This window comes from Drosophila miranda (assembly GCF_003369915.1).
Source record: "Drosophila miranda strain MSH22 chromosome Y unlocalized genomic scaffold, D.miranda_PacBio2.1 Contig_Y1_pilon, whole genome shotgun sequence".
NCBI classification, from domain to species: Eukaryota; Metazoa; Arthropoda; class Insecta; order Diptera; family Drosophilidae; genus Drosophila; species Drosophila miranda.
The window spans coordinates 33,251,997-33,270,013 of record NW_022881603.1 but is presented as its reverse complement, the minus strand read 5'-3'; the positions used below and the strand labels follow the sequence as shown (position 1 = coordinate 33,270,013).

At 40.3% G+C, this 18,017-nt stretch overlaps 2 protein-coding genes and 1 pseudogene across 2 annotated transcripts; 2 read left to right on the top strand and 1 right to left on the bottom strand.

Annotated features, from left to right (window-relative positions):
- The window catches only part of LOC117190164, a 66,593-nt pseudogene extending 62,013 nt beyond the window's left edge, over nucleotides 1-4,580 (top strand).
- A 7,115-nt stretch (nucleotides 4,581-11,695) lies between these two features.
- On the bottom strand, nucleotides 11,696-13,578 carry LOC117191625. Its single transcript, XM_033396439.1, has 4 exons — nucleotides 13,568-13,578; nucleotides 13,165-13,386; nucleotides 12,341-12,420; nucleotides 11,696-12,279 (listed from the first exon to the last, which is right to left on the bottom strand). The coding sequence occupies exons 1-4, from the start codon at nucleotides 13,576-13,578 to the stop codon at nucleotides 11,978-11,980; spliced, it is 615 nt and encodes a 204-aa protein (XP_033252330.1). The 3' UTR covers nucleotides 11,696-11,977.
- Nucleotides 13,579-13,607: 29 nt separating this feature from the next.
- On the top strand, nucleotides 13,608-16,368 carry LOC117191624 (anillin-like). The gene is made up of 6 exons (XM_033396438.1): nucleotides 13,608-13,613; nucleotides 14,965-15,142; nucleotides 15,211-15,564; nucleotides 15,647-15,819; nucleotides 15,877-16,061; nucleotides 16,296-16,368. The coding sequence occupies exons 1-6, from the start codon at nucleotides 13,608-13,610 to the stop codon at nucleotides 16,366-16,368; spliced, it is 969 nt and encodes a 322-aa protein (XP_033252329.1).
- Nucleotides 16,369-18,017: the final 1,649 nt, after the last annotated feature.

Sequence of the window (18,017 nt, the reverse complement as noted above, 5' to 3'; positions counted from 1 at the left end):
ATTTGTGGATGCCCCAGATTTTCGTCCTTTGCGGGGGCGGAAGGGGGTGTGGCGAAATTTGGACACAAAACGGTCAAGGTCCGATATCACAGGTGTGTGGATACCAAATTTGGTTGCTCTGGCTCTTATAGGTTCTGAGATCCTTGAACTCATATTTTGCAATTGACAAAACCGACCATGAAACCTGTGTGTTAGAGAGAGACAGAGCGAGACAGAATGAAATTGTTTTCTTGATTCTGGCTATAATCATTATTCGATCTGGTTCAGATTTTGCACTGTAGAAGATATGGTCATCCTCACCGATTCTGCGTTTTTGGTTTTATCGTATCTTTAAAAATGTGGATGCCACAGATTTTCGTCCTTTGTGGGGGCGGAAGTGGGTGGGGCGAAGTTTTGAAATATTTTTGTAGCAGTGACATATCACAGAAGTCTGGATCCAAAACATCGTTGCTCTAGCTCTTATAGTCTTTGAGCACTAGGCGCTGAAGGGGACGGATGGACGGACGGACGGACGGACGGACGGTCGGACGGACGGACGGACGGACGGACGGACAGACGGACAGACAGACAGGGCTCAATCGACTCGGCTATTGATGCTGATCAAGAATATATATACTTTATGGGGTCGGAAACGATTCCTTCTGGACGTTACACACATCCACTTTTACCACAAATCTAATATACCCCAATACTCATTTTGAGTATCGGGTATAATGACATAAGTGAGAAAAGGTGAATGAGAGAACCAGGGCTCATGCGGAAGGAAAGTGGCTTGGGCATGTTCTTTCCAATGTTACTCGCGATCCCAGACGGATGTCTGAGGAAAACACTCAAGTAGTGCAGTGAAAGGAAAGGATTTGATCGTAATGTGAGTGATAACTCACAAATTTGTACGCAAGTCGAAGCAACATTAAAGATTCCATGCCTCGACCGTAAACTTTCCAGCCGTACTGTAACGCTGACCAATCCAATTGTTCACGTGTTTGTTTTGTTCTGCTCTTTCGCAAGCAATGTAACTTTCTGCAATTCCGAATCTATCGACAACCGATTTTATGATTGGGATTACCCCACAAGCAATTGCTGTGCACTTTAAAGATGCACCCATCCGTCCCTTGTTTTTTGCATTTAAACTGAAAACCATTCGAATATATTTCTATTTGTGTAACGTAATTACCATTATTCCTGAATATACTCTTTATAATTAGTTGACCCTAGTCTAATAAGATCTTTCATCATGATATTTTTATACCCGATACTCAAAATGAGTATTGGGGTATATTAGATTTGTGGTAAAAGTGGATGTGTGTAACGTCCAGAAGGAATCGTTTCCGACCACATAAAGTATATATATTCTTGATCAGCATCAATATCCGAGTCGATTGAGCCCTGTCTGTCTGTCCGTCCGTCCGTCTGTCCGTCTGTCCGTCCCCTTCAGCGCCTAGTGCTCAAAGACTATAAGAGCTAGAGCAACGATGTTTTGGATCCAGACTTCTGTGATATGTCACTGCTACAAAAATATTTCAAAACTTCGCCCCGCCCACTTCCGCCCCCACAAAGGACGAAAATCTGTGGCATCCACAATTTTAAAGATATGAGAAAACCAAAAACGTAGAATTGTAGAGAATGACCATATCTTTAAGATTGCGGAATCTGAATTGGATCGTATCATTATTATAGCCAGCATCAAGAAAACAATTTCCTTCTTAATCGCCCTGTCTCTTTCTAACGCACACGTAGCATAGGCGGCTTTGCTTAGAGTAAAACATTAGCGCCTAGATCTCAGAGACTACAAAAGCTAGAGCAACCAAATTTGGTATCCACACTCCTAGTATATCGGACCGAGACGAGTTTGTTTCAAAATTTCGCCACCCCCCCTTCCGCCCCCGCAAAGGACGAAAATCTGGGGCATCCACAAATCTCAGAGACTATTAAGGCTAGAGTAACCAAATTTGGTATCCGCACTTCTGTTAGATCTCACTATAAAACGTATATCTCAGAACTTCGCCCCACTATTTTCCGCCCCCACAAAGGACGAAAATCTGTTGCATCCACAATATTGCACATTCGAGAAAACTAAAAACGCAGAATCATAGATAATGACCATATCTAACAGATTGCTGAATCTGGATCAGATCAGATCAACCATATAGCCAATAGGAACAAATCAATTTGCAGTGGCTTCGCAGCGCCCGACGTCACGCTCAGACTGATTTTCTGTCTCTCTCGCACGCACTCTTTGTCGTGTCGTTTAATATTAGCGGCGTCTGCCGGAGGAGAGCCATACTGACTTAGTATCGGGTATAACCGTAGAGTTGCGGTGTCCGCAGCAACTCACAACGTTCCCCCTCGTTATATATATAATTAATCTTAATTGCAGCTTATTTGAACATATTATCCTTATTACTTTAGTAGCCTTTATACATATATATCTACCCTCTTAGCGGCCATGAGAGCTTGTAGGAAAGTTTAATGAATAAACTGTTTTTAATGAATTCCCGTTAATTGTTGCCGTTATTAAGGATCATGTGGCGCCGAGATGACGTAACCTAGCAGAAGTAGATCGTTTATTTTAGGGATCGCTACCCATTACTCAGCCTATTTGGACCGGTGCGATCAAGGAAGGGTGGGCATACCGAGTTGCAATGACACCGCAAGCAACTCCCGCTCGAATTAGTTCCGCTGACTCATCTCCCTACACTGTCATTTCTCTATAAATTTCTTCCGTCTGAACCTTGAACCGCACGCGAAACTTATTTTTATTGTCTTTGCTCCTAATGCTCGAGCTCGTGACGCGATCTCTCCCTACCCCACCCCCACTCTACCCGACTAACCATGAGACCGGCAGCAACGCGTGCATGGATATCGATCATACCCTCCATCTGCTCGTCTACCGTTTCAGATCCTAGCCTCCTGCTTCGTTATCTGTTACAACAGTTTTATAGTTAGTTATGTAAACCAGTCAACATAATGGTTTTTGGAAACTAATGGGTATGAGAGCAACACTAATTTTTCTTGAGATTACAAAGCAGTACACTCTAGTACGCTCACGTGCATATATACTCGTATTAAATATCTTTTCTTTTCCTCAGAAGTATACACCAACGTCATCATTGAGCTCAACGATCACGGATGGAATAAACGGTACTAGCCTACCAAAAGCGCTGTGAGTTTGTAAATAAGAAGAAGTACATATATGCACTGGGAAGTAACCTGCGTGTTACATATATTTTTCTATTGATATCACCTTTATATATCCGTAACCATAATGTATTGGTACCTCTCACCCCTTTAGAATCTGTTACCCATATATGATGGTCATTTTTTAAATCTTTATTTTTCCTAATATTTCTTCTCAATTCCTTACATATATATTAAGCTATCGAGACACAGCAAAAAAATGAATTTAATTATAAGTTAAGAAAACCCCCCTCCAAGAATTTAATTAGATGATTAGGGATTTATTGAAATATATATATAATGATATTGATTTTGAAGTACAATCATAATATGTTCTAAATTCAGGAGTCCGTCCTCAGAAAGGCATGATCGAAGTGGTGGGATGATAACTGTTTAACGTTATTCAAGGGTCTATACGGTCAGGTTACCTGTATAGCATAGGTAGGGAGGGTAGAGAAGATAAAGATTCTCACTAACACCGGAGTTTCTCACCATTTGAGTAGGGTAATTGATAAGTATGTCCACACTTTCCACAACCAACTTGTTAGTCCCATAACCAATTCCTTGCTCCGGTTAAACCTGGATTCTGTTGTTAGTTTTATGTTTGGTTCTTCTTTTTTTTTTTAATTTTTTTAAATGTGCACCTAAAACATTCTGCGAGTGTGTGTCAGTATGTGATAGGAGAGAGTAGAACGAACCCCGACAATCCGGCGAGCTTAGTCAGAGCATAGCTAGAGGTGCACACGAAATCTCTTCATACTAGTATGGGTAAACGACAGCTATCCCACACCTGCACGCTACAAAGATTGCATTTTAGGTTAATTTGTATTCTAATTTAGTAGAAGGACAGTACTCCAGTACGACTGTACAGCATCATTTTTAATGTTTCAATATCGTTGTATCAACGATTTACTAGCTAATGAAACCTTAGCTTCAGGATGGTAATGGGAGAAAAATGGTTCGTTAAACGTTACCGCCTACAAGATGATAGTCTCTGAGATCATTTCTGAATATTTCGAATCATTGACTCTACCGGTACGTTCTTAAACCAATATTAATCTGATGTATCGCCAAGTTTTATAAGTTTTTAGTTAAGCGGATAGCAATGTATTAATTTTAAATTCAAATGTAATATGTTTTCTAAATATTTTGACTCTTTTTTTCCGCAGTACAAACTAAATTTAACTGGAATAACTGGCGGACTTACATCTGGGGCTGTGGGCGGTGAGAATCTGGCTGGTGGAATGTGTGACTCCAAAGGAACGATTAGTAGCAGCGAGGGGAGCATATGACAGTACGGGATGGCTCGCAGAGCCAAAGGAGATGCCAGAAAGACGAGAGTATCATTTTTACTGTTCTGAGCCAGAACAGCTTATTATACGTATTATAGTGTACACTGTTAAGTATTCTTAAATCATACAATTTTGTGTATTCGTTAGAAATGCTGCTAGCGTTGATTAATGTCAAACTTTTATTAAACATTCAAATTCAAATTAGTTACTTTAACAGCAACATCTTATAATGCATATTTTGTTTCACTGCATTTGAAAAATTAAGGTAAAAGTAAAGACAAATGCGTATATGTATGTTAAAATATAAATTTGATTTTCATAGAGATTAGGAGGAAAGAAAAACTAAATTGATACATATCCAGATCGAGCAATGCATAAAATGGATCGGCTCCGTCTTCTGAGCTGATGATGCGGTCTTTTTAACTACTGTCTGCATTTCAGTACCTTAATTGTAGTTTTGGTCAACATATTTTATTTATTGCACTTGGAAGAAACAGATAGTGAAAGAAAAGGTTTCTAAGATACATAGTTTTCCTTATAGATCGGTTCGTAAAACACTTTGTTCATTTCTCACATTCAACTTAGGAAGTTTAGAACTGTTGCAACAATTGGATTTGTCTGCATTGGAAACGTTAAACACTTTCATTGTTACAGTTGAAGATTCCTTTAATTGATAATCCGTTTGGGCAGCAGCGTTCTTAGGCTTAAGCAAGTTTTTGAACAACAACAGATCCACAGCGAACAAGGCGGCACACAAAAAGGAAAGCGCTCCAAGCGAATAGGCATACGTTAAAATCTGCTCAGGCAACTGTCCCACAGTGAAAAGTATGAGCAATCCTGCAATAGAATTTCGGTTTATTTATTCATTGGTATGAGCACCAAGATCTAATATAAGTACCCTGTATGGTGAAGAAAAGACATCCAAAACATAAAAGAATAATTTCACAAGTATCATAATTCGAATTACGTTGAATTATCCTGGAAGGAAAAGGCAATTAGGCCTGACTCTTTTTTACAGTTTGTAGATATATAGTGACATATCCATAATTCCCCACATCCCATACACATTATGTTTATGTACAATTCATCCACCCCATCCACACAAGTAACAGGACCCCACTCAAGAATCAATAACTGTTTCTTCCCATACTCCAAGCTAGGGCCCCCCATAATATAAACAATGGACCACATTGTTTCCTCAACATTAGAATCACGCCACTCTCGAGAAATCGATTCTTTAGAATCACGCCACTCATGAGGACCAATCAAAGCTAGACATAAAACCAAGGAGTATCACATTCCTAGCTCCGTCATGTAATGCAACACCGATCGCCAGCAGTGGATGCCTTTCATCAAAGCCGACGCATCCCCAAATATCGATCCAGGCACGTACGCCACCGACACGAAGATGCAGCCGAGGAAAGCAACGCTCGAAGCCAGAGTCGGGAGTTCCAAGAGAAGGGCTCATGGAAACTAGCCAGCAGCAGAGAGATCAGTTCCGTTTGAGACAAGCAGACCCAAAGTCAAGTCGGGGAATTCATTTAAATCTTGTGACATAAAGATATTTAAGTTGTAAAATAAAAGTCTTTTTTAAAAAACTTAAAATCGAGTTGCGGATATTTAATTTTATATATATATATATATATATATATATATATATATATATTTAGCCAACGAACAGTTCTGGCATCTACGCCATACCTCTTGAGTTGAGTTTCAATAAAGACCGAAAATCAGGAGATTTACCCAGGAAAGCAGTGTAAAGAAAAACCTAGCTGGTATGTCCGTGATTAGTTTGGAAAGTGTTCGTGGTAATATATATATATAAGAATTTGTGTTATAGGGCGGCGGCCCGTAGCCACGGTACTGCTCGTGCGATCATCCGTTGCATAGGAGTGCATATACGGTGTGGTCTACGAGAGTTGTGGGGCGGATCGAAAAGACAAGTAGTGAACCCGCGGGAAAACACCGAACAGCGAGACCTGCAGCTTGGCTTTGTCTGTCGAAAGCCTCAACAACCGTGTGGATGCACGGCGAAAACCAAGAGGCGCCTCCGGAACTTTATTTTTGGCGTCATTGATGCCAACCGTTATCGAGCCTCCAATGAAAGTGTAGTCCGCAGACCGACGTCGAATCGGATCTTCAACCTGAAGTCAAGCTAAGGAGCTAATGTACCCCATCGTCAACTGATTTAGCTGCGCCAGCGACACCCAATAATGAACTCGAATTGATTGCATTATTGTTGGATTCTTCCGGAGGCGCAGTCCTACTCAGCCTGGCTGACATGTCTCTCGACCACGTCAATAGAGGATCGTAGTTACTCGTTGATGTAACACACGCCCCTTTTTCCTCTAGATTTCATGTGCCAGGCTAAAACCATTCTCTTTCGTCACACGATGTATACAGTGTAGTGGCGCCTGTCCAACCAAAAATATCGGATAACCGTCCCACGGTTTCCCCTTCCCTTAGACATGCACCTTGCACCTTTTGGGCAGTTACGCGCAAGAAAAAAATGACATAAGTTAACAGTGGCTACTGTCAAGGTGTGGTGAGAAAAGGGGAATGAGAGAACCAAGGGCTCAAGCCGAAGGAGAGTGGCTTGGGCATGTTCTTTCCAATGTTACTTGCGATCCCAGACGGACGTCTGAGGAAAACACTCAAGTAGTGCAGTGAAAGGAAAAATTCTAACCTCGACCGTAATTTTTTTTCTTAAAAACCTAACCATAGGTTTGGCCGTACGTAATACCGTACGAAACGCCGGTCGTAGTGCCGTAAGCCGTACCCACTACAGTCTCGTCACCTTACCACACATATAAATACCCAGCGTCCCGATCGACTACAGTATGTGTTAGCCGTCTTCGCCCCCAAATCTTCTTTCGGCGTGGCGTCTGCATACATGTGAGCATCACTGTATTTACCGCAGCGTGTACCAGCGTGGGTCCACACACATACAAGCCTTGCTCGGCCTACACCAGTGAAAAACGGTCGATGGGCTTTTATCTACGCGTGCAGTGACATACATATGTACATATGTGTGAAATTGACTATTCCCTCTTCAGTGACTTTCGTCATTGCTACGTCGCTTACGCCGCCCGCATACGAACAGTAACGCTAAAGGAGAAGACATTTACCGGTGCCGAAATACTGTTTGCGTTGCTGATGAAGTCATTCGGTGTCTCGATCATGATGCCCATGCATTTCTTCATATTAGAATAATACTTTGGAACCCCACTATTGTACTGACCCTAGGATTAGCATTAAAAGTTAAATTCGTGTGATTTGGTTTGGTTGGCTTATCATAAAGAAATGTGCAGCTAGAAGGAAAGGAACTAAAACTAATACTCGCGCGTATCGCCTATCTACTCTGACACACTGATAATTACAAGTTTTCAGCCACCCTCATCGACCACATGGAAGCGCTTTCATCGTTGGATTTGATCGTAATGTGAGTGATAACCTGTGAACGTCTGCTATATGTGAATTCAAAATTGTACGCAAGTCGAAGCAACATTAAAGATTCCATGCCTCGACCGTAAACTTTCCAGCCGTACTGTAACGCTGACCAATCCAATTGTTCTCGTGTTTGTTTTGTTCTGCTCTTTCGCAAGCAATGTAACTTTCTGCAATTCCGAATCTATCGACAACCGAACTTATGATTGGGATTACCCCACAAGCAATTGCTGTGCACTTTAAAGATGCACCCATCCGTCCCTTGTTTTTTGCATTTAAACTGAAAACCATTCGAATATATTTCTATTTGTGTAACGTAATTACCATTGTTCCTGAATATACTCTTTATAATTAGTTGACCCTAGTCTAATAAGATCTTTCATCATGATATTTTTATACCCGATACTCAAAATGAGTATTGGGGTATATTAGATTTGTGGTAAAAGTGGATGTGTGTAACGTCCAGAAGGAATCGTTTCCGACCCCATAAAGTATATATATTCTTGATCAGCATCAATATCCGAGTCGATTGAGCCCTGTCTGTCTGTCCGTCCGTCCGTCTGTCCGTCTGTCCGTCCCCTTCAGCGCCTAGTGCTCAAAGACTATAAGAGCTAGAGCAACGATGTTTTGGATCCAGACTTCTGTAATATGTCACTGCTACAAAAATATTTCAAAACTTCGCCCCGCCCACTTCCGCCCCACAAAGGACGAAAATCTGTGGCATCCACAATTTTAAAGATATGAGAAAACCAAAAACGTAGAATTGTAGAGAATGACCATATCTTTAAGATTGCGGAATCTGAATTGGATCGTATCATTATTATAGCCAGCATCAAGAAAACAATTTCATTTTTTCTCGCCCTGTCTCTTTCTAACGCACACGTAGCATAGGCGGCTTTGCTTAGAGTAAAACATTAGCGCCTAGATCTCAGAGACTACAAAAGCTAGAGCAACCAAATTTGGTATCCACACTCCTAGTATATCGGACCGAGACGAGTTTGTTTCAAAATTTCGCCACACCCCCTTCCGCCCCCGCAAAGGACGAAAATCTGGGGATATTCAAAAATCTCAGAGACTATTAAGGCTAGAGTAACCAAATTTGATATCCGCACTCCTGTTAGATCTTACTATAAAACGTGTATCTCAAAATTTCGCCTCACCCCCTTCCGCCCACACAAAGGACGAAAATCTGTTGCATCCACAATATTGCACATTCGAGAAAACTAAAAACGCAGAATCATAGATAATGACCATATCTATCAGATTGCTGAATCTGGATCAGATCAGATCAACCATATAGCCAATAGGAACAAATCAATTTGCAGTGGCTACGCAGCGCCCGACGTCACGCTCAGACTGATTTTCTGTCTCTCTCGCACGCACTCTTTGTCGTGTCGTTTAATATTAGCGGCGTCTGCCGGAGGAGAGCCATACTGACTTAGTATCGGGTATAACCGTAGAGTTGCGGTGTCCGCAGCAACTCACAACGTTCCCCCTCGTTATATATATAATTAATCTTAATTGCAGCTTATTTGAACATATTATCCTTATTACTTTAGTAGCCTTTATACATATATATCTACCCTCTTAGCGGCCATGAGAGCTTGTAGGAAAGTTTAATGAATAAACTGTTTTTAATGAATTCCCGTTAATTGTTGCCGTTATTAAGGATCATGTGGCGCCGAGATGACGTAACCTAGCAGAAGTAGATCGTTTATTTTAGGGATCGCTACCCATTACTCAGCCTATTTGGACCGGTGCGATCAAGGAAGGGTGGGCATACCGAGTTGCAATGAAACGAAACTTATTTTTATTGTCTTTGCTCCTAATGCTCGAGCTCGTGACGCGATCTCTCCCTACCCCACCCCCACTCTACCCGACTAACCATGAGACCGGCAGCAACGCGTGCATGGATCTCGATCATACCCTCCATCTGCTCGTCTACCGTTTCAGATCCTAGCCTCCTGCTTCGTTATCTGTTACAACAGTTTTATAGTTAGTTATGTAAACCAGTCAACATAATGGTTTTTGGAAACTAATGGGTATGAGAGCAACACTAATTTTTCTTGAGATTACAAAGCAGTACACTCTAGTACGCTCACGTGCATATATACTCGTATTAAATATCTTTTCTTTTCCTCAGAAGTATACACCAACGTCATCATTGAGCTCAACGATCACGGATGGAATAAACGGTACTAGCCTACCAAAAGCGCTGTGAGTTTGTAAATAAGAAGAAGTACATATATGCACTGGGAAGTAACCTGCGTGTTACATATATTTTTCTATTGATATCACCTTTATATATCCGTAACCATAATGTATTGGTACCTCTCACCCCTTTAGAATCTGTTACCCATATATGATGGTCATTTTTTAAATCTTAACTCTTCCCAATATTTCTTCTCAATTCCTTACATATATATTAAGCGATCGAGACACAGCAAAAAAATGAATTTAATTATAAGTTAAGAAAACCCCCCTCCAAGAATTTAATTAGATGATTAGGGATTTATTGAAATATATATATAATGATATTGATTTTGAAGTACAATCATAATATGTTCTAAATTCAGGAGTCCGTCCTCAGAAAGGCATGATCGAAGTGGTGGGATGATAACTGTTTAACGTTATTCAAGGGTCTATACGGTCAGGTTACCTGTATAGCATAGGTAGGGAGGGTAGAGAAGATAAAGATTCTCACTAACACCGGAGTTTCTCACCATTTGAGTAGGGTAATTGATAAGTATGTCCACACTTTCCACAACCAACTTGTTAGTCCCATAACCAATTCCTTGCTCCGGTTAAACCTGGATTCTGTTGTTAGTTTTATGTTTGGTTCTTCTTTTTTTTTTTAATTTTTTTAAATGTGCACCTAAAACATTCTGCGAGTGTGTGTCAGTATGTGATAGGAGAGAGTAGAACGAACCCCGACAATCCGGCGAGCTTAGTCAGAGCATAGCTAGAGGTGCACACGAAATCTCTTCATACTAGTATGGGTAAACGACAGCTATCCCACACCTGCACGCTACAAAGATTGCATTTTAGGTTAATTTGTATTCTAATTTAGTAGAAGGACAGTACTCCAGTACGACTGTACAGCATCATTTTTAATGTTTCAATATCGTTGTATCAACGATTTACTAGCTAATGAAACCTTAGCTTCAGGATGGTAATGGGAGAAAAATGGTTCGTTAAACGTTACCGCCTACAAGATGATAGTCTCTGAGATCATTTCTGAATATTTCGAATCATTGACTCTACCGGTACGTTCTTAAACCAATATTAATCTGATGTATCGCCAAGTTTTATAAGTTTTTAGTTAAGCGGATAGCAATGTATTAATTTTAAATTCAAATGTAATATGTTTTCTAAATATTTTGACTCTTTTTTTCCGCAGTACAAACTAAATTTAACTGGAATAACTGGCGGACTTACATCTGGGGCTGTGGGCGGTGAGAATCTGGCTGGTGGAATGTGTGACTCCAAAGGAACGATTAGTAGCAGCGAGGGGAGCATATGACAGTACGGGATGGCTCGCAGAGCCAAAGGAGATGCCAGAAAGACGAGAGTATCATTTTTACTGTTCTGAGCCAGAACAGCTTATTATACGTATTATAGTGTACACTGTTAAGTATTCTTAAATCATACAATTTTGTGTATTCGTTAGAAATGCTGCTAGCGTTGATTAATGTCAAACTTTTATTAAACATTCAAATTCAAATTAGTTACTTTAACAGCAACATCTTATAATGCATATTTTGTTTCACTGCATTTGAAAAATTAAGGTAAAAGTAAAGACAAATGCGTATATGTATGTTAAAATATAAATTTGATTTTCATAGAGATTAGGAGGAAAGAAAAACTAAATTGATACATATCCAGATCGAGCAATGCATAAAATGGATCGGCTCCGTCTTCTGAGCTGATGATGCGGTCTTTTTAACTACTGTCTGTATTTCAGTACCTTAATTGTAGTTTTGGTCAACATATTTTATTTATTGCACTTGGAAGAAACAGATAGTGAAAGAAAAGGTTTCTAAGATACATAGTTTTCCTTATAGATCGGTTCGTAAAACACTTTGTTCATTTCTCACATTCAACTTAGGAAGTTTAGAACTGTTGCAACAATTGGATTTGTCTGCATTGGAAACGTTAAACACTTTCATTGTTACAGTTGAAGATTCCTTTAATTGATAATCCGTTTGGGCAGCAGCGTTCTTAGGCTTAAGCAAGTTTTTGAACAACAACAGATCCACAGCGAACAAGGCGGCACACAAAAAGGAAAGCGCTCCAAGCGAATAGGCATACGTTAAAATCTGCTCAGGCAACTGTCCCACAGTGAAAAGTATGAGCAATCCTGCAATAGAATTTCGGTTTATTTATTCATTGGTATGAGCACCAAGATCTAATATAAGTACCCTGTATGGTGAAGAAAAGACATCCAAAACATAAAAGAATAATTTCACAAGTATCATAATTCGAATTACGTTGAATTATCCTGGAAGGAAAAGGCGATTAGGCCTGACTCTTTTTTACAGTATGTAGATATATAGTGACATATCCATAATTCCCCACATCCCATACACATTATGTTTATGTACAATTCATCCACCCCATCCACACAAGTAACAGGACCCCACTCAAGAATCAATAACTGTTTCTTCCCATACTCCAAGCTAGGGCCCCCCATAATATAAACAATGGACCACATTGTTTCATCAACATTAGAATCACGCCACTCTCGAGAAATCGATTCTTTAGAATCACGCCACTCATGAGGACCAATCAAAGCTAGACATAAAACCAAGGAGTATCACATTCCTAGCTCCGTCATGTAATGCAACACCGATCGCCAGCAGTGGATACCTTTCATCAAAGCCGACGCATACCCAAATATCGATCCAGGCACGTACGCCACCGACACGAAGATGCAGCCGAGGAAAGCAACGCTCGAAGCCAGAGTCGGGAGTTCCAAGAGAAGGGCTCATGGAAACTAGCCAGCAGCAGAGAGATCAGTTCCGTTTGAGACAAGCAGACGTAAAGTTAAGTCGGGGAATTCAACAAATCTTGTGACATAAAGAAATTAAGTACTAAAAATAAAATCTTTTTTAAAAACTAAATTTCGAGGTGCGGATATTTAACTATATGTATGTATACTTAAAGCTGAGAGAAAAACAATGGTGTATGCCATCAGTTGAGGGCTGAAATGAGGCAATACAGAGTTGGCATGGAATTAAATTACCTTGTAAGAAGCAACACCGACGAAATGAATGTGAAACCAACGAAGGTTAGCGTACTGAAATCGTCGCCTTCCTTTGTCCCTGAAATGCTGTTTAGAAGCCTCCATTCCCTTGATTGCTTTTGGTTGCTGACATAAACTCTCTCGGAATGTTTGTCGGACAATCGTTTCACAATTAAAGCTGCCACTGTAGAAATCTGTGAGCAAATAATACAATTATGACCGCTTTAATTCGTTAGAAAAATTCTGTTTTTAAAAGATATATTTTATGGTTCATAAGAATTTGTAAAAACACTTGCAAGTTGCAGAATTTTTGTACATATACAAGCCGCTAGTCCCATGTTCGCCGTTCTCAACAGTCAACTCTTAACTGAAGTTGCAGCAGTGCAAGTGGAACCCGTGTTACTTTTCCCACATTTATGTCCATTGAGTGTGGGACAAATAACATGCGAGTAAGAAGTTGGTTAGCATTGTTGACTATATGTATGTAAACCTACATATATTTGAGAGGAGATATCTGAAAGATACTCATAGATACGGTAAGAATGGTAAAAAATAAATAGAGAACTTTTTTTCATCATTCGGCTGTCCAATCATAAGGATTTTTGGGGATCTAACCATGTCAAAACCAATGGATCTCTACTCTAGTTTTTATAGACAAACGGACATTTGCACGAATACAATATACTTACCCTTGTATTCTCTGGGTACGAACATGAACGAGTAAAAGCCCCTGTAGCTAAGATTGTTTTATGCTCTACTGTTATCAGTGAAATATTAGCAATCAGTAAAATATATAAAAACGGACGTTTGATTATTTATGCCGAATGGTAAATACACTTCGAAAATGTATTGCTCGTTCCTTCCATCTTTCTTTTATAGAAAATGTTTTGGTTTTGAATATTATAATAATCTAAAAATAGGTATATAACAATTAAATTATAATTTTGTATTGATCAAGATGGATCATAAATATAACGTACCCCACCTTCTTAAGGGTATGAAAATAAAGGAAGACATACAACTCTTGATTCGATTTCAGTTTCCGTCCGTCTGTCCGTCCCTATTAGCGCCTAGTGCTCAAAGACTATAAGAGCTAGAGCAACGATGTTTTGGATCCAGACTTCTGTGATATGTCACTGCTACAAAAATATTTAAAAACTTCGCCCCGCCCAATTCCGCCCCCACAAAGGACGAAAATCTGTGGCATCCACAATTTTAAAGATCCGAGAAAACCAAAAACGCAAAATCGTAGAGAATGACCATATCTTTTAGACTGCCCTGCCCTCATTTTTTCTCGCCCTGTCTCTCTCTAACACACACGTAGCATAGCCGGCTTTGCTTAGAGTAAAACATTAGCGCCTAGATCTCAGAGACTACAAAAGCTAGAGCAACCAAATTTGGTATCCACACTCCTAGTATATCGGACCGAGACGAGTTTGTTTCAAAGTTTCGCCACACCCCCTTCCGCCCCCACAAAGGACGAAAATCTGTTGCATCCACAATATTAAACATTCGAGAAAACTAATGAGTATCGGGTATAAAAACGCAGAATCATAGATAACGACCATATCTATCAGATTGCTGAATCTGGACCAGATCAGATAATTTTTATAGCCAAAAGCAAGTATTTAAAATAAACCAGTCAAGTAGAAAATAGGTTCATTTTTTGGATACAATTATGTGGGCAGAGATCTGTCTAGAAATAATCGCTGGAATAGCAAAAACGAGGAAATGGATAATATAACTTGAATTCATCAGTATATTTACGTTCTATTTTTAAAATGAAACGGTATATTTTAGTATATTTCTGAGGACATATTTCTGCAAGGAGGACACCGCTTCCAAAAGGATCCGTGCGAGCTGTCGCTGAAGGAGCGCATTAAACTTTTCGAGACCGGCAACAACAAGGCCATAATACCGAAGGCTCCAATAGCATCTGCAGCTAGCGTTAGTCAGATCAGACCCGAGGAGTCGAAAGGTGAGTGTGCTTTCTGTCGAATATTACATCTAAATTTCATTCCATTGCTGCCTTTTTTGATCCCATAGCCCATGTTTCTGCTGTGCATCCTGTCACAGCGGCTGCTGTCTCCTCTAGAGAGGCTGCTGAGAGCGCTGTGGAGGCTCAAAATCCGAAGCCAGAGAATAAGTTGTGCGCCAAGGTGGCTGCCCTTGTGTCCAATGCGGAGAGCATCAAGCATATTGATCGGCAGCGTCAGGAAGACATGAAAATTAACCCAAATCGCTTCAAAATGTTCAAGGAAATCTTTGTTCCGCAGGCAGTGGCACGGGCAACACCACCGCCAGCATCAGTACCGGCGACAGTATCCAAGGTGGTACGGCCCATGCCGCCGCCTATGTCTGGGCTCCCTCCGGCCCTTGCCCGCAGAAAGAGGCGCTCAGGTAAGCCACGATGAACGGTAGACATTCAACGAACATTGTAGCTGACACTATTGTAATTTCAGCTCCAATTATCGACGAGGAGGCGAAACGAATTCAGAGCGCAATTCCGCCCTCTCTGACCACGACTCTAGTGGCGACAACTTCTGTGCTACGGTAACAGCCACAGTTACAGCCACCGGCATGTGCAATGGCAGCCTTGGTCGCGCAGTGCAGCGCAATGAGGCGAAGTTGGAGGAGCAGCAGCAAGGCCAGAAGGTAAGTTCTGGTTGAAAATCCTTGGATCAGCGCAACTAATCTCATTGTCCTTTGCAGACTGTGCGCTATGCCGATCAGGATTTCTACTACAATCAGGACAGTTCGCTTAACTCGTCGCAGGCCTCGGTCGGCATTGATGACTATTTAGATGAGGCTCTGGTCGACGACTATGGAATCACTCAGAACGATGATAGCCATGATGACTTCTCTGTTTCCTCTTTTGTTCCACCTACTTATAATCCGTTTGTAAAGAGCAAAAAAAAACCCGGCCCCAACGAATTGCCTTACTATTGCCGATCAGGAGAACATGGACCGCAAAGACCTATTCGACAAGCAGCGGCAGGAAATATTACTTGCGCCAGAGCAGGGGCAGCTCGAAAAAGAGCGCCAAAAATGATTATCTTCTGCAATTGACATTTCAATGCATAGGAAAAACTCCCGAAGAAGATAAATCCTTAATCCCTCTAATCCCTAAGAGGACCTATGAAGTACCAGCCGACAGCAGCAGCTCTATTACAAGTAACCGGCCTAACCGGTCCCCATGCCTAACAGACTATTGTACGGCGGACTCAATAAACATGTAGCAAAAAAATTAAATTCCTTGTATTTTTAATTGTGAACAGTAAAAAATAAAAATACAATACAAATAATAATACAAATTTTTTTCCTTTTCAAATTTCAAATTTTTATATCGTTTCAATTTTTTTTTCATTTTATTGATTTCAAAACAACATTTCTATACCCGATACTCAAAATGAGTATTGGGGTATATTAGATTTGTGGTACTCTAGTTTTTATAGACAAACGGACATTTGCACGAATACAATATACTTACCCTTGTATTCTCTGGGTACGAACATGAACAAGTAATGGCCTCTGTAGCTAAGATTGTTTTATGCTCTACTGTTATCAGTGAAATATTAGCAATCAGTAAAATATATAAAAACGGACGTTTGATTATTTATGCCGAATGGTAAATACACTTCGAAAATGTGTTGCTCGTTCCTTCCATCTTTCTTTTATAGAAAATGTTTTGGTTTTGAATATTATAATAATCTAAAAATAGGTATATAACAATTAAATTATAATTTTGTATTGATCAAGATGGATCATAAATATAACGTACCCCACCTTCTTAAGGGTATGAAAATAAAGGAAGACATACAACTCTTGATTCGATTTCAGTTTCCGTCCGTCTGTCCGTCCCTATTAGCGCCTAGTGCTCAAAGACTATAAGAGCTAGAGCAACGATGTTTTGGATCCAGACTTCTGTGATATGTCACTGCTACAAAAATATTTAAAAACTTCGCCCCGCCCAATTCCGCCCCCACAAAGGACGAAAATCTGTGGCATCCACAATTTTAAAGATACGAGAAAACCAAAAACGCAAAATCGTAGAGAATGACCATATCTTTTAGACTGCCCTGCCCTCATTTTTTCTCGCCCTGTCTCTCTCTAACACACTCGTAGCATAGCCGGCTTTGCTTAGAGTAAAACATTAGCGCCTAGATCTCAGAGACTACAAAAGCTAGAGCAACCAAATTTGGTATCCACACTCCTAGTATATCGGACCGAGACGAGGTTGTTTCAAAGTTTCGCCACACCCCCTTCCGCCCCCACAAAGGACGAAAATCTGTTGCATCCACAATATTAAACATTCGAGAAAACTAATGAGTATCGGGTATAAAAACGCAGAATCATAGATAACGACCATATCTATCAGATTGCTGAATCTGGACCAGATCAGATAATTTTTATAGCCAAAAGCAAGTATTTAAAATAAACCAGTCAAGTAGAAAATAGGTTCATTTTTTGGATACAATTATGTGGGCAGAGATCTGTCTAGAAATAATCGCTGGAATAGCAAAAACGAGGAAATGGATAATATAACTTGAATTCATCAGTATATTTACGTTCTATTTTTAAAATGAAACGGTATATTTTAGTATATTTCTGAGGACATATTTCTGCAAGGAGGACACCGCTTCCAAAAGGATCCGTGCGAGCTGTCGCTGAAGGAGCGCATTAAACTTTTCGAGACCGGCAACAACAAGGCCATAATACCGAAGGCTCCAATAGCATCTGCAGCTAGCGTTAGTCAGATCAGACCCGAGGAGTCGAAAGGTGAGTGTGCTTTCTGTCGAATATTACACCTAAATTTCATTCCATTGCTGCCTTTTTTGATCCCATAGCCCATG